This window comes from Theropithecus gelada, chromosome 14, assembly GCF_003255815.1.
Source record: "Theropithecus gelada isolate Dixy chromosome 14, Tgel_1.0, whole genome shotgun sequence".
NCBI lineage: Eukaryota > Metazoa > Chordata > Mammalia > Primates > Cercopithecidae > Theropithecus > Theropithecus gelada.
In genome coordinates, this window is record NC_037682.1 from 16005198 (window position 1) to 16026030 (window position 20833).

The 20833-nt window shown below is 49.0% G+C and overlaps 1 protein-coding gene across 2 annotated transcripts in view; it reads left to right on the forward strand.

The window, feature by feature from the left end:
- Nucleotides 1-5060: 5060 nt before the first annotated feature.
- The window catches only part of SLC43A1 (solute carrier family 43 member 1), a 30839-nt gene continuing 15066 nt past the window's right edge, over nt 5061-20833 (forward strand). The window contains exons 1-5 of one of the 2 annotated variants that reach the window (XM_025356498.1): nt 5061-5403; nt 6721-6887; nt 20153-20330; nt 20440-20495; nt 20628-20704. In XM_025356498.1, coding sequence (XP_025212283.1) covers nt 6734-6887; nt 20153-20330; nt 20440-20495; nt 20628-20704 — 465 coding nt within the window. In that variant the 5' untranslated portion in view covers nt 5061-5403; nt 6721-6733. Of the gene's footprint in view, nt 5404-5967; nt 6066-6720; nt 6888-20152; nt 20331-20439; nt 20496-20627; nt 20705-20833 lie in introns of those variants that run through there. The other variant, XM_025356497.1, reaches the window with a different exon arrangement.

Genomic DNA, 20833 nt, shown 5'->3' on the forward strand with positions numbered 1-20833 from the left:
CTGGGCTATAGTGGTAACTCTATGTTTAACTATTTGAGGACCTGCCAGACTGTTTTCCAAAATGGCTGTACCATTTTATGTACATTCCTCATGCAGATTTTTTTTTTCTTTTTTGAGACGGAGTCTTGCTCTGTTGCTCAGGCTAGAGTACAATGGCACGATCTTGGCTCACTGCAACCTCTGTCTCCTGGGTTCAAGCAATTCTCCTGCCCCAGCCTCCTGAGTAGCTGGGATTACAGGCACCTGCCACCACACCGGGCTAATTTTTTGTAGTTTTAGTAGAGATGGGGTTTCACCATGTTGACCAGGCTGGTCTCAAACTCCTGACCTCAGGTGATCCACCCGCCTTGGCCTCCCAGAGTGCTGGGATTACAGGCATGAGCCACCGTGCCTGGCCCAAAGATTTATAATAACTATTTGTTAGGCTAAATAATTCATTACATACTGAATTGAATTGGATACTTTTATTTTGAGCACTTAACAGACTGGAAGAATGAGGCTCATGAGATGGAGTGATTTGGACAAAATCGCACAAATAATCAGCTGCAGAGCCAGGATTTAGACCCACCCTGTCTCAGTGTTCTTGTCCACTAAGCTGTGAAGCAGCCGCTAGCCAGGAGCCCACATGACAGCAAATGTGATAATGCTGTTGTTATACATAACCTATGAGTAGTGTCAGGAGAACAGAGTTGAGGAAGGAATTTGTTTTGAGGGCAGGGGAGAAGGTTGATAAATCCTATTGATTCAGATTTGGAAATGTATCTTAGGTCTCTTTCCTCTTCTCTATTTTTTATTATTTTATTTATTTATTTAAAGACAGTCTTGCTCTGTTGCCCCGGGTGGAGTGCATTGGCGTGATCTCAGCTCACTGCAACCTCCGCCCCCCAGGCTCAAGTGATTCTCCCACCTCAGCCTCCTGTACTCCTGTACTGGGATGACAGGCATACACCACCACTCCTGGCTATTTTGTTTGTTTGTTTTGTACTTTTTGTAGAGACAGGGTTTTGCCATGTTGCCCAGGCTGGCCTTGAACTCCTGGGCTCAAGAGATCTGCCCGCGTTGGCCTCCCAAAGTGTTGGGATTATAGACTTGAGTCACCATGCCCGACCTATTTTTTATTATTTTAAATGTGAATCATTTTTGTTTGCTTGTTTCTTCTTTTTCTTTGTTTTTTCTTTATTTCTTCTAAAAACAAAACAAAACAAAACAGGATTCATGGCCGGGCGCGGTGGCTCAAGCCTGTAATCCCAGCACTTTGGGAGGCCGAGATGGGCGGATCACGAGGTCAGGAGATCGAGACCATCCTGGCTAACCCGGTGAAACCCCGTCTCTACTAAGAAATACAAAAATAGCCGGGCGAGGTGGCAGCGCCTGTAGTCCCAGCTACTCGGGAGGCTGAGGCCGGAGAATGGCGTGAAGCCGGGAGGCGGAGCTTGCAGTGAGCTGAGATCCGGCCACTGCACTCCAGCCTGGGCGACAGCGCAAGACTCCGTCTCAAAAAAAAAAAAAAAAACAAAAAAAAAAACAGGATTCATGTGCAGAATGTGCAGGTTTGTCACATATGTATACGTGTGCCATGGTGGTTTGCTGCACCTGTTGTCCCATCCTCTAAATTCCCTCCCCTCACCCCCCACCCTCCACTCCTCAACAGGCCCTGGTGTGTGAAGTGCCCCTCTCTGTGTCCATGTGTTTTCAATGTTCAACTCCCACTTATGAGTGAGAACATGCAGTTTTCTATTCCTGTGTTTTTGGTTTTCTGTTCCTGTGTTAGCTTGCTGAGGATGATGGCTTCCAGCTTCATCCATGTACCTGCAAAGAACATGATCTCATTCCTTTTTCCTTTTTTTTATTTATTTATTTTTTTTTTGAGACAGTTTCGCTCTTTTTGCCCAGGCTGGAGTGCAATGGCGCCATCTCTGCTCACCACAACCTCTGCCTCCCAGATTCAAGCGATTCTTCTGCTTCAGCCTCCTGAGTAGCTGGGATTACAGGCACGTACTGCCACGCCCGGATAATTTTGTATTTTTAGTAGAGACAGGGTTTCTCCATGTTGGTGAGGCTGGTCTCAAACTCCCGACCTCAGGTGATCCGCTCGCCTCCGCCTCCCAAAGTGCTAAGATTATAGGCATGAACCACCATACCTGGCCTCATTCCTTTTTATGGCTGCAAAATGTGAACTGTTATGGTGGTCTCCTACTGCTTTAAGGTTTCTGTCCTTTCCAGTATATCCTCCATTAATTAAACACAAAAACCTGACGATAACTCTCGCCTTCATTAAAAACAAACAAAACCGGCTGGGCGTGGTGGCTCACACCTGTAATCCCAGCACTTTGGGAGACCAAGACGGGCGGATTGGTCAGGAGATCGAGACCATCCTGGCTAACCCGGTGAAACCCTGTCTCTACTAAAAAATACAAAAAACTAGCCGGGTGAAGTGGTGGGAGCCTGCAGTCCCAGCTACACGGGAGGCTGAGGCAGGAGAATGGCGTAAACCCAGGAGGCAGAGCTTGCAGTGAGCTGAGATCCGGCCACTGCACTCCAGCCTGGGCGACACAGCAAGACTCCGTCTCAGAAAAAAAAAAAAAAAAAAAGAATAGAAAAAAAAAAAATCAGCCCGGGGGTGATTCGTGCCTGTAATCCCAGTTACTTGGGAGGCTGAGGCATGAGAATTGCTTGAACCTTGGAGGCAGATGTTGCAGTGAGCTGAGATTGTGCCACTGTACTCCAAACTGGGCAACAGAGCTGGAATCTGTCAAAAAAAAAAAAAAAAAGAGAAATGAAGGAAATCTGTCGTTCCCACAAGAAGGGATAGCAGGTAGAAAGACTGGGAGGTGTGAAACCAGCTGGCTGGCTCTTCATTGTACATATGCTGAGTGCCCCTTAGGTGCGGGTGCTGTTCTGGGTGCTGGGATACACAGCAGTGAATGAACACACCAAATGAGGCCTGTGTCCTCATGCAGCAGGCAGTCCAACCCCATGGAAATGTGGGTTGGGATGAGGAAGAGCAAGTGGTCCAGCCATGGGGGTCCATGGACCACTAGAGTCTCATGGAAAGCGTCCATGAAAATCTTGAAATGTGAATGTCAATGAGTGTGTGTGTCCATGTTCACACAAGCATTTTTGTCGAGAGTAGATCAATAACATCTTTATTCTTTTTTTTGTTTGTTTGTTTTGAGACAGGGTCTCTGTCGCCCAGGCTCAAGTGCAGTGGCGAGATTTTGGCTCACTGCAGCCTCGACCTGCCGGGCTCAGGGATCATCCTACCTCAGCCTCCCCAGTAGCTGAGACTACAGGCACATGCCACCATGCTCAGCTAAATTTTTTGTAGAAATAGGGGTCTCACTGTGTTGACCAGGTGGGTCTTGAACTCCTGGGCTCAAGTGATCCTCCTGCCTCAGCCTCCCAAAATGCTGGGATTACAGGCATGAGCCACTGCCACCGCGCCCACTGTCTTTTGTATTCTCAAAGGGATCCATGACCCTCCTAGCTTAGAAAGTTGACTCTAGGGCCCCCTGTGCAGAGCTGAGGAGTTTGACCTTGATCTGGAAGTTCTGGGAGGCAGTACTGCATTTTAAGAAGTTCAACCGTCAGAGCCTGACGTGTGCTTTGGCCAGCGAGAACTCCTTGTGCCTTTCCCACCGCTAAGCCTTTGCTCTTGCCGTTCTTCTGGGAGGGGCCATACTTAAATGCCAGGCCTACCTGACTCTGCATCCTACCTCTAACCTTGCTCCAGCTGCAAGCCTACAGTTTTCTCCCTCTGTGAAAAGCTATGAGGTTCAAGTGAGACCATGATGTCTTCAGGAATTAATAACAATATTTTTATTTTAAAAAATGCCCTGTCTATGGTAGCCATTAGTTCCTCTCTTGGCTTGGTGGCTCATCTGTTCAGGGGTTCCCTTTTATCAAAGGCCTTCTTGGAGCTTTCTGTAGTCACTCTTGTTTTGTTTTTGAGACAGAGTCTCACTCTGTCACCCAGGCTGGAGTGCAGTGGCATGATCTTGGCTCACTGCAGCCTCCATCTCTCCAGGTCTAGTGATCCTCCCACCTCAGCCTGTTGGGTAGCTGAGACTGCAGGTGCACACCACCATGCCTGGCTATTTTTTTTTTTCTTTTTTGTAGAGATGGGATTTCACCATGTTGTCCAGGTTGGTCTGGAACTCCTGAGCTCAAGCAATCCTCCTGCCTTGGCCTCCCAAAGTGCTGGAATTACAGGCATGAGCCACCACACCTGGTCACCACTATCACTCTTTTTTTTTTTAAATTTTAATTTTAATTTTAAGTTCTGGGGTACATGTGCAGAATGTGCAGGCTTGTTACATAGGTAAATGTGTGCCATGGTGGTTTATTGCATCTATCAATCCATCACCTAGGTATTAAGCCCAGCATGCATTAGCAGCACTCTTAACACACAATTAAACTCACAAGTAATGAGATTACTTCTCATTACTCCACACCATAGTAGTCTATTTTACAGATGAGGAAACTGAGGCTCAGGGAGGCTGAGAGATTTACCTAGAGTCAATCAATTATTGATCTGGAAGCGTCCGATCACCAGGTCTTCTGAAATAATGACAGCAGCAACAATTAACATTATGCTTACTATGCCAAATGCTATGCTCAGCATTTTACCTGCATCACAATCCTGATTCCTTTGGGCAGTTAGATAGGTTCCGTTTTAACCGAATTTAGGGAGGAGGAAGCAGAGGCTCCGAGAGGTAACTTGCCCTAGGTACCCAGGGTAGTCAGTTGAAACGTCAAGACTCAGACCTCGATCTGACTAACTCCAAAGAAACCCGTGCCATTCTGCCTCGGAAAACACTGCTCCCAGCTGCACAGTTCAAAACCCCACCCAAGCCGGCCCTGAATCGCTGTCAGTCGGCTTCAGCCGAATCGCACTTTGTTTTGAACAACGATACAGAGGGCGCTGCCTGACGTCAGTCTGGGGGCTTGGGGGAGAAGATGGGGGTCCAGGGTGGAAGTGTAGGTGCTGGGGCTGTGCCAGAGGGAGAGTGTCCGGGACCAGCGGGCGAGTCACGTGCGCGTGAAACTCGACCTAAGGGGAGGGGAAGGGAAGGGAGCCCCCGCCCCCACCTCGGGGCGCAGCTCTGGACGCGTGTAAATACAACTATCAACTCCGCAGATCCACTTCTTCCAAGCCCGGCTTCGCAGACCTCTGGCCCCCGGCGGGTTCCCAGTTCCTCCGCTTCTTCCGAGGGGACAGCGGAGGGGAGGCCACCGGGCTGTCAGGCTGAAACTCCGTGGCAGCCGGGTCCCGCACGCAGAGAAGACCCCAGCGCGGGCGCGGCTCAGGGCTGGGCCCCCGGGACTCCGGACGCGCCGCGAAAGCGTTGCGCTCCCCGAGCCGTCCGCTGCTGCTGTCTGCTCATTTGCCGGTGACCGGAGGTGAGCAGCGTGGGCAGGGAGGAGGGGGCGCGTAGGGTCTCCGTCTGTGCGTCCACTGAAAGACACCCAGGCCGGCTCCCGCTGACACTGCCAGGTTCCCCAAGGAAAGCCCGTTACTTGCGCCCGTGGTCCCGCGGCACAGTGTCCAGTCTCGCCAAGCAGGTCCTTCCCTTTTCTTTTCTCTGACCCCTCCGACTCTTCTTTTCCTCCCAGGCCCCCGCTCGCTGCACTTCCTCTGCTTAGAGCTGCGCGTTTGCCAGAGTTCAGCGGACCTCCGGGAGCGCTTGAACCCAAAGCCCCATTTCACAGATGAGAATACCGAGACCCCCTGGAAGAAGTGACTGGTGCTTCCTCCCCTCGCTCTGGGTCTTTCTTGCCCTTCTCCTCTCCGCTTTCCTCGGTCTCACCCCGGTTGTAGCTCCCCGCCCCCGCGCCGCCCGCGTTCCCTAGCCTCCCGCCGAGGCTGCAGCGGCTGTGGCGGGGGGAGCTGGGGCTCCTTCCCTCCCTCTGGTAAACACACCCGCCCGCCAGCCCATCCGCCACCGCTGCCCTTATAAAGTCAGCAGCCGCCAGACTTCCTGCCGAAGTCCGAGCCCCCTCCCAGGGCTGGAGGGGGCAGGTGGGTTCCGAGGTGCAAAGCCTGGTGCCCCGCGCCCTGCGGAGTGAGTGAGGGGCGCGCAGGGGAGGAGGGAACTGGGGAGAGCCCGTCCTGGGTCTCACTCCACGTGGCAGCTGTTGGCTTGGCCGGAGAGACTCTAGGGTCGTGGGTCGCCTGATACGGAAAGGGAGAGAGCTTGTTGTCGCCCGGCCCCAGAGGGGAGGAGAGGTCTTGGAGGGGCAACTGGAAGATGGGGTCGTAGGGTAGCCTGGAACTTGCCCTTCTTCCTGCAACTTCTAGGGGTCTTTCCTGGCGCGAGAATCCGGACATGGGCCAGCGGTGCTTCAGAGCGCGCTCTGCCTCTTGCTGCCCTCTGGGGGCTTGGGTAAATGCGGTCTTGCTCCCCAGCAGCCCGGCCCTGCGTGCCCTGGCCTGGGTGGGAGAACCCGGCAGCCTGCCAGGAAGCTGCGGCGCGCAGACAGGACCTTCCTTGTTTCCGATAGTGGCCCAGCGGGAGCCTCGTGCCGCGTGCACCCCTGGCACTGCTAGTGTGCGCGGAGCCAGCTCCGTGGCACCGGCTGGGAAACCCAGGGCTCTATGGGGCCCCCATGAGGGGCTCCTCGAGGGCTGGCCCGAGAGGTCTCGGGTGCCACCATGATGCAGGACCCCTCCCTGGGGCCACTGGGGGGCCCTTCACCCAGCGCTCTGTTTCTGTGCAGGCTCGCGGCCAGCATGGCCCCCACGCTGCAACAGGCGTACCGGAGGCGCTGGTGGATGGCCTGTACGGCTGTGCTGGAGAACCTCTTTTTCTCTGCTGTGCTCCTGGGCTGGGGCTCCCTGCTGATCATGCTGAAGAACGAGGGCTTCTATTCCAGCATGTGCCCAGGTATGCCTGAAAATGGGCTGGGTGGGCTCTGGGGAGGGATGGCAAAGGGGTAGGTGGAAGCCGGAGAAGGTTAGGTGGCCAGGTGGGCCAGGTTAGGTGCAGAAAGCAGGGTCTGCAGTTGGACAGCCTCACTTCTGGACCTCTTCAAACTTCAGGGGAAGAATGGGTGGCACTCTGCCCACTCTGTCTCGTTTATCCAATCCAGTGGTCACTGAATGCCAGGTGTCCTGCTGGGCATCCAGACCCTGGGACTAATAGGCAGAGTCCTAAGCCTCTGACAGCCCCAGGCCTAGAGCTCTTTGAAGGAGAACTGCTGGGAGAGGAATTTCTTAATAAGCCTATCATAAGACAAGGGAGAACTGCACAAAGTGGAGTATGAATGTAAAGGGCCCCACATTCTTCCCTTTTCAGGACCTGGGAGTCCCCAGGTTTTCACATTACTCATTTGGACAAAGTTACATAGCCTTATTTCCTCTAGGAGGGCATTGTTGGGGCGGGGGGGGGGGGGCTCTGGTTTCCACTTCAATCACCTTGTGTGAGTGGCCGGGAACCTGGGAGTGGGAATTCTGACACTCTTTGGGAGCAGTAACTACAGCCATAGGCTGTCTGCAGCTGCCTTGGGGCAGGGAGTTACCCCTGCTGGTGTCTGGGACTTGTCTCTGATGGGTGTCTTCCTATTCTGGGAAGGAGAGAGCTGTGCTGACAAGCTCTGCCTAAGGAGCTGGGTGGAAATGGAATTTGGCTCTTCTCTCTTTTTATCCCCTTTCCACAACCTCCGTGTTATGGAGTAAGCTTGGAAGGAAGGTTAGCTTGGATTTGAATCCCAGCTTCCATCACTTTTATCAGTTGGTGACTTTGGTGAGTTCCTTAAACACTGAGCTTCAGTTGCCTGGTCTTCAGAATGGGGATAATAATATCGATTCCATGGGAGTGCTGTGAAAGTCCACAGTGCTTAATAAATGTTAGTGTCCTTCTGGTTGCTCCTTGCTGCACAGCACCTGATGTGACTATGGGAGAAAACCGGTTCCTTGAGGGGTGGAGATGGGGAGGCCTTGATCACTGCTCTGAACAGCAGCTGCTCCACCGCAGGATCTGCCCCATCCAGCCATGGTTATCTGTAAAGATGCAACAGGTGGCACCGAGAGATGGCAACTCTCCCATGCCTCCTGGCCCCAATTATGGGGTGATAGGGGCTGGAGGAGGTGGGGTTGGCAGCCAGGCTGGGATGGCTGGGTGGGTCGGGAAGAAGAGGCCTGAGATGAAATGATACACATACCAGGGTGGCTGCAAGAACCAAGTGGAGGGCTATTAGGGACCCACATGACATCTAAGTCCCCTGTGAGTTTATCCTGGAGATAGGAGAGACCCTGTCTGCCCTTGACACCTGCCACTGCCTCCCATGTTACTTCTTTTGTTTTCTTTTTTGAGACAAAGTCTCACTCTGTCACCCAGGCTGGAGTGCATTGGCATGATCTTGGTTCACTGCAACCTTCTCCTCCTGGGTTCAAGCGAGCTCGTCTGGCTAATTTTGGTATTTTTAGTAGAGATGAGCATTCACCATGTTGTCCTGGCTGGTCTCGACCTCCTGACCTCAAGTGACCCACCCAGCTCAGCCTCCCACAGTGCTGGGATTATAGACATGAGCCACCACGCTTGGCCTACCCCTTGTGTAACTTCTTCCTGCCTTCTCCACCTGGTGCTGGTGGTGTTTCTTTAAAATCAACTTTCTTGAAGATTACATCATACATCTGACAAATTTATATGCCTCAGTACCCACCACACAGTATTTAGAACCCCCCAAAACTCCTGCTTCTCTTTTGAGGGCTCATCCCTCCACCTGCACTTTTAAATATGTAAAATATGTAAAACAGCTTTATTAAGATATAATTTCCATGCCTTACAAGTCACCCATTTCAAATATATAATTTAACAGTTTTAGTGTATTCAGAATAGTGCAACCATCACCAGAGTCCGTTTCAGAACAGTTTCTTTATCCCCAAAAGTAACTCTGTACGGATTAGCAGTACTGACACCTCTCACCCCCACCTCCACCCCCCAAAGCACTAGGCAACCACTCATCTATTTCCTGTCATAGCTTTGCCTGTGATAAAAGTTCGATTTACCTATTCTGAACATTTCATTTAAATGGAATCTTGTAATATGTAGCCTTTTGTGATTGGCTTTTTTCACTTGGCGTAATGTTTTCAAGGTTCATCCTTGTAGCATGTATCAGGACTTCTTTTTATTGCTCAATAATACTCCATTGTATGGATCAACCAGCATTCTATTGTCAGTTGATGGACATTTGGGTTGTTTTCACGTTTTGGCTATTATGAATAATGGTCTGGCTGGGTGTGGTGGCTCATCTGTAATCCACGCTCATTTCAAGGCCAAGGCAGGAGGATCACTTGAGGCCAGGAGTTTGAATCTGCAGAGAGCTATGATTGCGCCACTACACTCCAGCCTGGGCCACAGAGTGAGACCCAAATGTTCTTCTGGATTTTTTTTTTTTGAGACAGGGTCTCACTCTGTGACCCAGGCTGGAGTGCAGCGGCGCAATCACAATTCACTGCAACTTCAACCTCCTGGGCTCAAATGATCCTCCCACCTCAGCCTCCAGAAGAGTTGGGACTACAGGCCCACATCACCACATCCAGCTAATTTTTAAATTTGTTTTGTAGAGACTGGGTCATGCTATGTTGCCAAGACTGGTCTCGAACTCCTGGGCTCAAGTGATCCTCCCTCCTGAGCCTCCCAAAGTGTTGGGATTATAGGCTTGAGCCACCACACCTGGCCCTTGTACAAGTTTTTAATGTCAACATATTCTTTCATTTTTCTTAGGTATTGCTGGTCAGTTGTAAAGGTAACTATGTTTAACATTTTGAGGAGCTGCCAAATTGTTTTTCAAAGTGGCTACACTATTTCACATTCTTAAAAATAAATTTTTTTTCTGAGATGGAGTTTCTCTCTTGTTGCCCAGGCTGGAGTGCAATGGCACTATCTCAGCTCACGGCAACCTCCGCCTCCTGGGTTCAAGCGATTCTCCTGCCTCAGCCTCCTGAGTAGCTGGAATTACAGGCGCCCGCCACCATGCCCGGCTAATTTTTGTATTTTTAGTAGAGACGGGGTTTCACCATGTTGTCCAGGCTGGTCTCGAAATCCTGACCTCAGGTGATCCACCCCACCTCGGCCTCCCAAAGTGCTGGGATTACAGGCGTGAGCCACTGGGCCTGGCCTCCCTTAAAATTTTTTAAATTTAATTTTAATTTTTTAATTTTTAATTTCTCATATATGTATTTTTAAGACTAGCCAAGTGAAGCAGTGGGAGTGGAGAAGGAACTGGTTTTGATCGATTAGGTGTAAACACCACTGCAGTGGGACCAGCCTATTTTACATTCCTGTTAGCAGTGATGTGTGTTCCACTTTCTTTGTAGCCTGAACAATATGTGTCGTTGCCCATCTTTTTGTATTTTTTATTTTTATTTTTTGAGACAGAGTCTCACTCTGTCGCCCAGGCTGGAATGCAATGGCACGATCTCAGTTCACTGCAACCTCTCCGCCTCCCGGGTTCAAGCAATTCTCCGGTCTCAGCCTCCTGAGTAGATGGGATTACAGGCGTCCACCACCATGCCTGGCTAATTTTTTGTATTTTCAGTAGAGATGGGGTTTCGCCATGTTGGACAGGCTGGTTTTGAACTCCTGACTTCAAGTGATTTGCCCACCTCAGCCTCCCAAAGTGCTAGGATTACCGGTGTGAGCCACCGTGCCCGGCCTGCCCATCTTTTTTTTATCATAGCCATCCTAGTGGATGTAAAGAGTTTTTTTGTGATTTTGATTTGTGTTTCCCTGCTGACCAATGATGTTGAGCATCTTTTCATGTGCTTATTGGCTTTTGGTATATCTTTGGAGAAAGGTCTATTCAGATCCTTGCCCACTTTAAAATTAGGTTATCTTTCTATTACTGAGATGTAAGAGTTCTTTATATTCTAGATATAAGTCTCCTATATATGATTTGCAAAAATTTTTCTTCCATTGCTGCGTTGTCTTTCAGTTTCATTTGGTGTCCTTTAGTGCACAACAGTTTTTAACATTGAAGTCCGATTTCCTATTTTTCTCTTTTGCCACTTGTGTTTCGGTGTCATGTTTCAGGAACTATTGCCTAATCTCAGGTCACAAAGATTTACACCTGTGTTTTCTTTCTTTCTTTTTTTTTTTTGAGACGGAGTCTCGCTCTGTCATCCAGGCTGGAGTGTGGAGTGCAATGGCACGATCTCGGCTCACTGCAAGCCCCACCTCCTGGGTTCACGCCATTCTCCTGCCTCAGCCTCCCCAGTAGCTGGGACTACAGGCACCCACTACCGCGCCCGGCTAGTTTTTTGTATTTTTAGTAGAGACGGGGTTTCACCGTGTTAGCCAGGATGGTCTTGATCTCCTGACCTTGTGATCCGCCCGTCTCGGCCTCCCAAAGTGCTGGGATTACAGGTGTGAGCCACCGTGCCCGGCCTGTGTTTTCTTTCTTTCTTTTTTTTTTTTTTTGAGACGGAATCTCGCTCTGTGGCCCAGGCTGGAGTGTAGTGGCGTAATCTTGGCTCACTGCAGCCTCTGCCTCCTGGATTCAAGCAATTCTTCTGCCTCAGCCTCCTGAGTAGCTGGGACTACAGGCGCCCATCACCACGCCCGGCTAATTTTTGTATTTTTAGTAGAGACAGGGTTTCACCATATTGACCAGGATGGTCTCAATCTCCTGACCTCGTGATCCACCTGCCTTGGCCTCCCAAAGTGCTGGGATTGCAGGTGTGAGCCACCACACCCGGCCTGTGTTTTCGTAGAGTTTGGTAGTTTTAACTATTATAGTTAGATCCTTGATCCATTTTGAGTTGATTTTGTATATAGTGTGAGATATCTACCGGGTGTTGTAAATTGCCCAGAAGTGGGTATGCTTCTAAGTCTGGCTCTTAGGGATTACTAGAGGTGACCACAGTGAATTCCTCTCTTTTTCTCAGAATTAATTTCTTTTCTTTTCCTTTCTTTTCTTTTCTTTTCTTTTCTTTTCTTTTCTTTTCTTTTCTTTTCTTTTCTTTTCTTTTCTTTTCTTTTCTTTTCTTTTCTTTTCTTTTCTTTTCTCTTTCGACAGAGTCTCTGTCACCCAGGCTGGAGTGCAATGGCTTCCTCAGTGCAACCTCTGCCTGCTAGGTTCAAGCAGTTCTCCTGCCTCAGACTCCTGAGTAGCTGGTATTACAGGCATGTACCACCATGCTTGGCTAATTTTTGTATTTTTAGTAAAGACGCAGTTTCACCTGTTGGCCAGGCTTTTCTGAAACTCCCGGCCTCAAGTGATCCATCCGCCTCTACCTCCTAAAGTGCTGGGATTACAGGTGGGTGCCACTGTGCCCAGTCCTTTTCTCAGAATTTATTTGTTTTTTTTTTGTTTTGTTTTCTTTTTGAGATGGGGTCTCACTCTGTCAGCCAGGCAAGAGTGCAGTGGTGCAATCATTGCTGCAGCCTCGAACTTCTGTACTCATGTGATCTTCCCATCTCAGCCTCCTGAGTAGCTAGGATTACAGACGTGTGCTTCCACACCTGGCTAATTTTTTAAATTTTCCAGGACTTATTTGTCCATTCTTGCAAAGTAGGGTACAACATGCCTATCTCTACCTGCCTCTCTTCCCTTCAAGGGACCCCAGCCTAAATCCTTGAGGCTGTCGGGCTGACTGCGGGTGCTGTTCCCTGATCGGCCTCAGTCATGCTGCATGATCAAAAGTGTCTGCTTTCTGCTTCTTGGAACTTTATTCACTTTGGGTGTCAGTCTTCCTCTATAGTGTCCCAAGAACATAGACCAGGAATGTATGTTGCCATGGTGTGTGGCAAGAGGCAGGCTTCCAACTCCGCTATGTGCTGTTGGGTGATTGAAGCCAGTTACTTAATTTTCTTTTTCTTTCTTTCTTTCTTTTCTTATCTCGCTCTGTTGCCCAGGCTGGAGTGTAGTGGTGCGATCTCACCCCACTGCAACCTCCGCCTCCCAGGTTCAAGCGATTCTCCTGCCTCAGACTCCCGAGTAGCTGGGACTGCAGGTGCATACCACCACGCCTGGCTAATTTTTGTAATTTTAGTAGAAATGGTGTTTCACCATATTGGTCAGGCTGGTCTCGACCTCCTGACGTCAGGTAATCCACCTTCCTTGACCTCCTAAAGTGCTGGGATTACAGGCATGAGCCACCGCACCGGCACTTAATTTTCTTAATACCTCAGTTACCCCATATGGTAAAATGGGGCCAATAATCCCTACCTTATAGCACTGTTGTGAAAATGAAATGAGAGGAAGCAGATAACATTTCAGACTACAGATGGGATTGTTACTACCTTCTGGACCTGGCTTTGCTGTTATTTGCATATGACCTTATCTTCTTTGGATCTCCATTCTTTCCAAGTCTATAAAACAAACTGGACAATTGTCAACCTTTCTCCCAAAGAACAGTGATGTAAGGATCAAATGATGTCATTTAACAAAAATATAAAGAGTCCAACAAATGAGGAACTCATTATTATTATTACAATTATTATTATTTTAGAGATGGGATCTTGTTCTCTTACCCAGGCTGGAGTCCAGTGGTACAAACACGGCTCAGTGCATCTTCGGCCTCCTGGATACAAGTGATCCTTAGGTCTCATCCCCCTAAGTAGCTGGGACCACAGGCATGTACCACCATGCACGGCTAATTTTTTATTTTTTATTTTTATTTTTTGAGACAGTCTTGCTTCGTCACCCAGGCTGGAGGGCAGCAGCGCAATCACTGCTCACTATAACCTCTGCCTCTCAGTTTCAAGTGATTCTCCTGCCTCAACCTCCCGAGTAGCTGGGATTACAGGCCTGTGTCACCACGCCTGGCTAATTTTTTTGTATTTTTGGTAGAGATGGGATTTCATCATGTTGCCCAGGCTGGTCTTGAACTCCTGGCCTCAAGTGATCCACCTGTCTTGGCCTCCTAAAGTGCTGGGATTATAGGCATGAACCTCTGCGCCCAGCCTCGGCTAATTCTTTATTTTTATTTTTTTGTAGAGACAGGTTCTCACTATGTTGTCAGGGCTGGTCTTGAACTCCTGGGCTCAAGTGATCTTCTCACCTCAGCCTCCCAAAGTGCTGGGATTACAGATGTGAGGCACTGTGCCTGGCCTGGAACTCACTGAAGCATTCACTAGTATCGGCTTTGGGGTTACCTGGCCGCATCCTCTGACCTACCTATAAGGGTATTACAGCTAACAGAGCCTCTGTTTCTCAAAATTTAGGCAGAGGCAGTTCAATTTATCACAAACTATATCCAGCATAAGTGCCCAAATAAAACAATTGCTAAAGTTCTTTAGGCATTTATTATTTGTTAGTTAGATATTTAGTACTCACTACAAATCTGTGATACAGATATTTTTATTATTAACCCCATTTTATAGAAGAGAAACCTGAAGCTCAGAGATGCTAAGTAACTTGTGCGAGGTCACACAGCTAGTAAATAAAGGGTGGAGTAAAGATTCAGTTTCACACTGGACTCCAGAACTTTTCTTTTTTTTTTTTTTTTTTTTTTTTTTTTTTGAGACGGAGTCTTCCTCTGTCACCCAGGCTGGAGTGCAGTGGCCAGATCTCGGCTCACTGCAAGCTCCGCCTCCCGGGTTCACGCCATTCTCCTGCCTCAGCCTCCCGAGTAGCTGGGACTACAGGCACCCGCCACCTCGCCCGGCTAGTTTTTTTGTAATTTTTAGTAGAGACGGGGTTTCACCGTGTTCGCCAGGATGGTCTTGATCTCCTGACCTTGTGATCCGCCCGTCTCGGCCTCCCAAAGTGCTGGGATTACAGGCTTGAGCCACCGCGCCCGGCCCAGAACTTTTCTACTGGGACTCATGGGAATAGTGTGGATGTCCCCGACCTCCAATGGTCCAGGGCTGTCCTGGGGGAATCCAGCCATAGACAAGAGACCAGCGAGAGCCCAATCCTAAGATTTTGTTGTTGTCATTTGTTTGTTTTTGAGACATGGTGTCACTCAGTCACCAGGCTGGAGTGCAGTGGCATGATCAATGCTCACTGCAACCTTGACCTCCCAGGCTCAAGCAATCCTCCCACCTCAGCCTCCTGAGTAGCTTGGACTACAGGTGCACACCACCACACCTGGCTAATTTTTAAATTTTATTTGATTAATTTATTATTATTTTTTGAGACAGGGTATCACTTTGTCACCCAAGCTGGAGTGCAATGGTGTGGTCTCAGCTCATTGCGGCCTCCACCTCCCAGGTTCAAGTGATCCTCCCACCTCAGCCTCTGGAGTAGCAGGGACTACAGGTGTGCACCACTATGCTCAGCTAATGTTTTTATTTTTTGTATAGATGGGGTCTCACTATGTTGCCAGGGTTAGCCTCAAACTCTTGGACTCAAGCGATCCTCCTGTCTCGGCCTCCCAAAGTGCTGGGATTATAGGCATGAACCACCACCCAACCCCTAAGGTGTTTTTGCTGAATGTGACCTTGTCTGAGGCAGGAAAGGGAAGCATCATGGGGTTAGGAAAGGAACGGTAAGCAGGGAGACAAAGAAAATGGGATCATTTTGTGAGTGTTCGCTGTGCGTGTATGTGTGACAGTTCTCAGAGCCAGCCTCTCAGGTGGTTGAGACCACTGTCCCCATTTCCCAGATGAGATAATGGAGCCTCAGAGAGTTTCTGCAGCACAGCTAGTGGAATTAGAATTTGAACCCAGCTCTTCCAGACTCCAGATGCTTCACAACCATCCCATTTTCCAGTGTTTCCTAGACCTAGTCATTTGCAGTTCACCTTCATGATTTTACCATTTCTATGTGCCATAGCTACTGTTATTTACCAATAATTCCTTTTGAATCAGTCTACTTAAAAAAAATAGCTTCATTCTAAAGTGTAATATTCTTGGAATATTGAGTTAGCTGTTACCCACCCCCACAAGTTATACATATACATATATGTTTCTCATACATATATATGTACATATATACATTGTTTTTTATTTTATTTTGTTATTTTATTTTTTATGTTATTTTATTTATTTTATGTTATTTTGTTATTTTATTTTATTTTTTTTGTTAGTTAGTTTTTTTAGATGGAGTCTCTCTCTGTAGCCCAGGCTGGAGTGCAGTGATGTGATCTCAGCTCACTGGAACCTCTGCCTCCCAGGTTCAAGTGATTCTCCTGCCTCAGCCTCTGGAGTAGCTGGGATTACAAGCACCCACCATCACACCCAGCTAATTTTTATATTTTTAGTAGAGACGGTTTCACCATGTTGGCCAGGTAGGTCTTGAACTCCTGATCGCAAGTGATCCACCTGCCTTGGCTTCCCAAAGTGCTGGGATTACAGATGTGAGCCACTGCGCCTGGCCAATGTATGTTTTAAATAAACATTCAAATAACAATTAACTATGAAACCTTAAAAACTGCTCCATGTTACTTCCTGAACCCATCTTGAGTGCCTACATGCTGTGCTTACCACATATTAGGAAACACTGCTTTCCCTGGCTTCGAATCCCATCCTATGCTTTGCTTTATTTGTCTGTAAATGTTGGGGTGGGGGGTTGATGCCAAAGACCTTTTGTTTTTTTTTTTTGAGATGGAGTTCTCACTCTGTCGCCCAGGCTGGAGTGCAGTGGTGTGATCTCAGCTCATTGTAAGCTCTGCCTCCCGAGTTTACACCATTCTCCTGCCTCAGCCTCCCGAGTAGCTGGGACTACAGGTGCCCGCCGCCATGTCCAGCTAATTTTTTTTTTTTGTATTTTTTTAGTAGAGATGGGGTTTCACCGTGTTAGCCAGGATGGTCTCGATCTCCTGACCTTGTGATCTGCCCGCGTTGGCCTCCCAAAGTCCTGGGATTACAGGCGTGAGCCACTGCGCCCGGCCCCGCCGAAGACCTTTTCTGTTGTCATTAACATGGACACCAGCTCTAAGAGGTCTTGGCATCTTGGGCTGGCTCCCCTCTTAGTTCAGAATCTGGATTTTATCCAACTACTCAGAGTGATCAAGCCTTATGAATGAACTCATTGGTGAAACTCATAAAAGGCTGATCCATAAAACAGGAATGAATGTATGAATTGACACTAAGTCATTAGCAGTTCATGGGACTGGATTCTCCTTTAGTGGAAGAGCACATGTCCTTTCTGGCACTGACGTGTACTTGAGAAACTTACTAAGCAAACTGGCCCATGTAACACAGAGGCCCTTAGGTGCAGTGGAAAACTGTTGACTTTGGAGATTATCTTGAGTTTGAATCTGAGCCTGCCTGTTAAAAGCTGGGTAACTGAATTGCTTTGCATCTTGGATCTTTTACCATTTATAAAATGGGGACCATTGTACTCACCTTTTAGGGTTGTTGCAAGGTTTAAATGGGATTCTCTATAGAAAACACTAGCACAAAGTAGGTGTTAATTTGCATGCTAGTGGGATTGTTTGTGAGGGAAATTGTCATTTGATTATCAAACACTTAGGAGCAGGAACAGTGTCTAATTCAGGGACTGCAAATAAAAATGCCAGTTGGGGCCAGGCATTTGCTAATAATTGGGTAAAGCAGGGCAGGTGTAGGATAGCAAATGTATGGGAATTAAAAGAGAGGTGAGGACGGGTATGACCTTGAGAAGGCAAGCCCTGGCAAAAAGGATGGCCTCCACTCAGCTACAGTCATGCCCAGATCTTCTGACTTTTTAAAGAGAAGCCAAAAATCTGGATTTTTATGTGATAACTCCTGAATTTAAACTGGCACCCAATTATAATTTACAACACTATAAGGATGGATCAACATTGCCAACCAAGCAAAACATGAGTGGGGGCCATTGCTGGTCACCCGTGTGCAGCTTCTGGTCTAAATCATTTTTGCATTTCTTCTTGCTTTACACATTGTCCCAACACAGTGCTGGTGTATAGTAAATATCTAGTGAGTGGGTGTAGAGTGAATAAACCAATGCAGATAAACCTGTAGAGAGGCCGGGCACAGTTGCTCATGTCTCTAATCCCAGCACTTTGGGAGGCCCAGGCAGGCAGATCACTTGGGCCCAGGAGTTCGAGACCAGCCTGGGCAACATGTCGAAACCCCGTCTCTAGAAAAAATACAAAAACTAGCCAGATGTGGTGGCGTGCACCTGTAGACACACCTACTCAGGAGGCTGAGGTGGGGGTATCACTTGAGCTCGGGAGGTCAAGGCTACAGTGAGCTTGGAAGTCAAAGGCGCAATGAGCTGTAATTGCACCATTGCACTCCAGTCTGGGTGACAGAGTGAGACTCTGTCTCAAAAAAAACAAAAACAACGCCTGTAGAGAAATGAACAGTGATCACAAAGATCACTAAATTATAGGGCTAGCCTGATACCCAAAGGCTGTGTGGTCCAACCCCCTAAGTGCTTCCTGGAGGTGTCTGAGCACTTTCCCCACCTCCTTGGCAGCTGGTACTAAAGAAGACTCTCTGTTGCCCAGGACGGTTCCTTCCCTGGTTGGTCAGCACTCAGGATCTGCCAGGCCTTTGTGTTCTTCCTTATGTTAACACACAGATCCCTTTACCCTTACTCTTCTGCCGCCTGCACGCCCTTTGGATACGTAAAGTCAGGTTGTTTTCACCACTGAGGGCAGATGTTCTATACCACCCCCTCGTATCCAGGCATTGTCACATCCCCTTTTCCCCTTGTTGGTTTTTTTGTTTGTTTTCTTTTTCTTTCTTTCTTTCTTTTTTTTTTTTTTTTTTTTTGAGACAGGGCCTTGCTCTGTCACCCAGGCTGGAGTGCAATGGTGTGATCACGGCTCACTGCAGCCTTGACCTCCCGGGCTCAAGCAATCCTCCCACCTCAGCCTCCCGGATAGCTGGAACTACAGACATGCATCACCATGCTCGGCTAATTTTTAAAATACGTTTTGTAAAGACAAGGTTTCCCAGTGTTGCTCAGGCTGGTCTTGAACTCCTGGGCTCAAGAGATGCACCCACCTTGGCCTCCCAAAGTCCTGGGATTACAGGTGTGAGCTGCTGCACCTGGCCTGGTTTGTTCTTTTAGCAGCACCTGTCACTCTAGAGCTGAGAACTTCCTGTCTCATGCAGTGTGGATGCCCAGGCTCCTAGAGTACGTGCTTACCACATGACCCACCAGGAGGGTCAGCTACCCCTTCGTCAGATCCTTCAGGAGCACTTTCTCTGGGCCAGGCACTGTGCAAAGCTCTTTGTTTACTGTCTCCTCCTAAGCAGGTCATGGGTTAGGCATTCTTTGGTCCAGTTTACAGACAAGGAGGAAGTTACTTGGTCAAGGGGCACAGCTAGTAAGGCTGGTGGTGGGAATTCAGACCCTGGTCTGTCTGCCTGCCCCAGGTGTACCCAGAGTTTGCCCTTGGCAATGCTGCCAAGTGACAAATTGGAGGCCTGGGGCAGCCACCTAATGACTCACTGAGCACTGAGTAAAGCGAAGCAACCCTTTATCTCCTATCATAGCTTTTCTCCTTAACTTGTCACAACTCCGAGTTGGCGGTTTACCGTTAAGGACAAGTCCTCCAGGTAGACTTTTAGAGGGGACTGGAGGGCAGTGACTGGTCCTCGTTCTGTACCTCAGCTATCACCTGGGGAATGGGATAACTGTATTAACTGACTCATGGGGCTGTTATGTTTACAACAGTGCCTGGAACACAGTTAAGTGCTCAGTAAGTGTTAGTAATTATTTTTCAGACTATCATTTATCGGGAAAGCGTCCTCTAAGTTTTAGTGAATTCTTTCTAAATGTCTTTTTTTTTTTGTATTTAGAGATGGGGTTTTACCGTGTTGCCCAGGCTGGTCTCAAACTTGTAGGCTCAAGCGATCTGCCTGTCTCAGCCTCCCAAAGTGGTGGGATTACAGGCATGCACTACCGCGCCTGGCCATTTTAATGAATTCTTGTTGTAGCCATTAGAGCACCACTCACTGCCTTTGCCTTTGCCTCTAGATATGGGGGCACTTCTTGTTGGGGGTCCACAACCCCCTAAGCTTGGACGCTGAGTGCATATTACAACTTGGTAAATACTTTTATGTCCAGTATTTCATTTGAGCTAGTTGAAGCCTCAGGCCGTGTGTGTGCAAGACTCTCCCAGGGTCAGGTACTAACTGCTGCCATTTCTGGAGCAGCCCCGTCAGAGGAGATGTGACTCTAGGGTACCCCTAAAGGCACCTGGCATGGGATTTGAAAGCAGGTCCCCTGACTGCAGGCTGCTGTCTCCTGTGCCCAGCTGTTCCTGTTGTCATGTGCTGAGCCCTCCCTTTCCCCTCCTCAGCTGAGAACAGCACCAACAGCACCCAGGATGAGCAGCGCAGGTGGCCGGGCTGTGACCGGCAGGATGAGATGCTCAACCTGGGCTTCACCATCGGTTCCTTTGTGCTCAGTGCCACCACCCTGCCACTGGGGATCCTCATGGACCGCTTTGGCCCTCGACCCGTGCGGCTGGTTGGCAGGTGAGGTGGCTGGGCTATGGGGAACTGGAGGACAGAGACCATGCTGCAGGGGAAGGGGAGGGGAGGCGCTCACAGGCCAACCCCTTTCCCCTTCCCTGTGTCTCCACAGTGCCTGCTTCGCTGCGTCCTGCACCCTCATGGCCCTGGCCTCCCGGGACGTGGAAGGTGAACTGTCTGTCCTCTTGTGGCTCCACAAGAAAAGAATGGGTGGGATGAAGGTGGATGTTTACCCCAGCTCCTGCCCTTGGCTTCCCACAGCTCCCCAAATGCCCTCATCTGCCGCTTTCCCCTTTCCAGTTCTGTCTCCATTGATATTCCTGGCGCTGTCCCTGAATGGCTTTGGTGGCATCTGCCTAACGTTCACTTCACTCACGGTGAGTGTTACAGGCCTGGCCTGGCCGCAGAATTCCCCCGAGGGGGGTGAGGGCAGAGTGAGTGGGCTGGGGGAGGGGCCTGTGGACGCAGATCACTAGATCAAGTGGATGTGTGGAGAAACTGCAGGG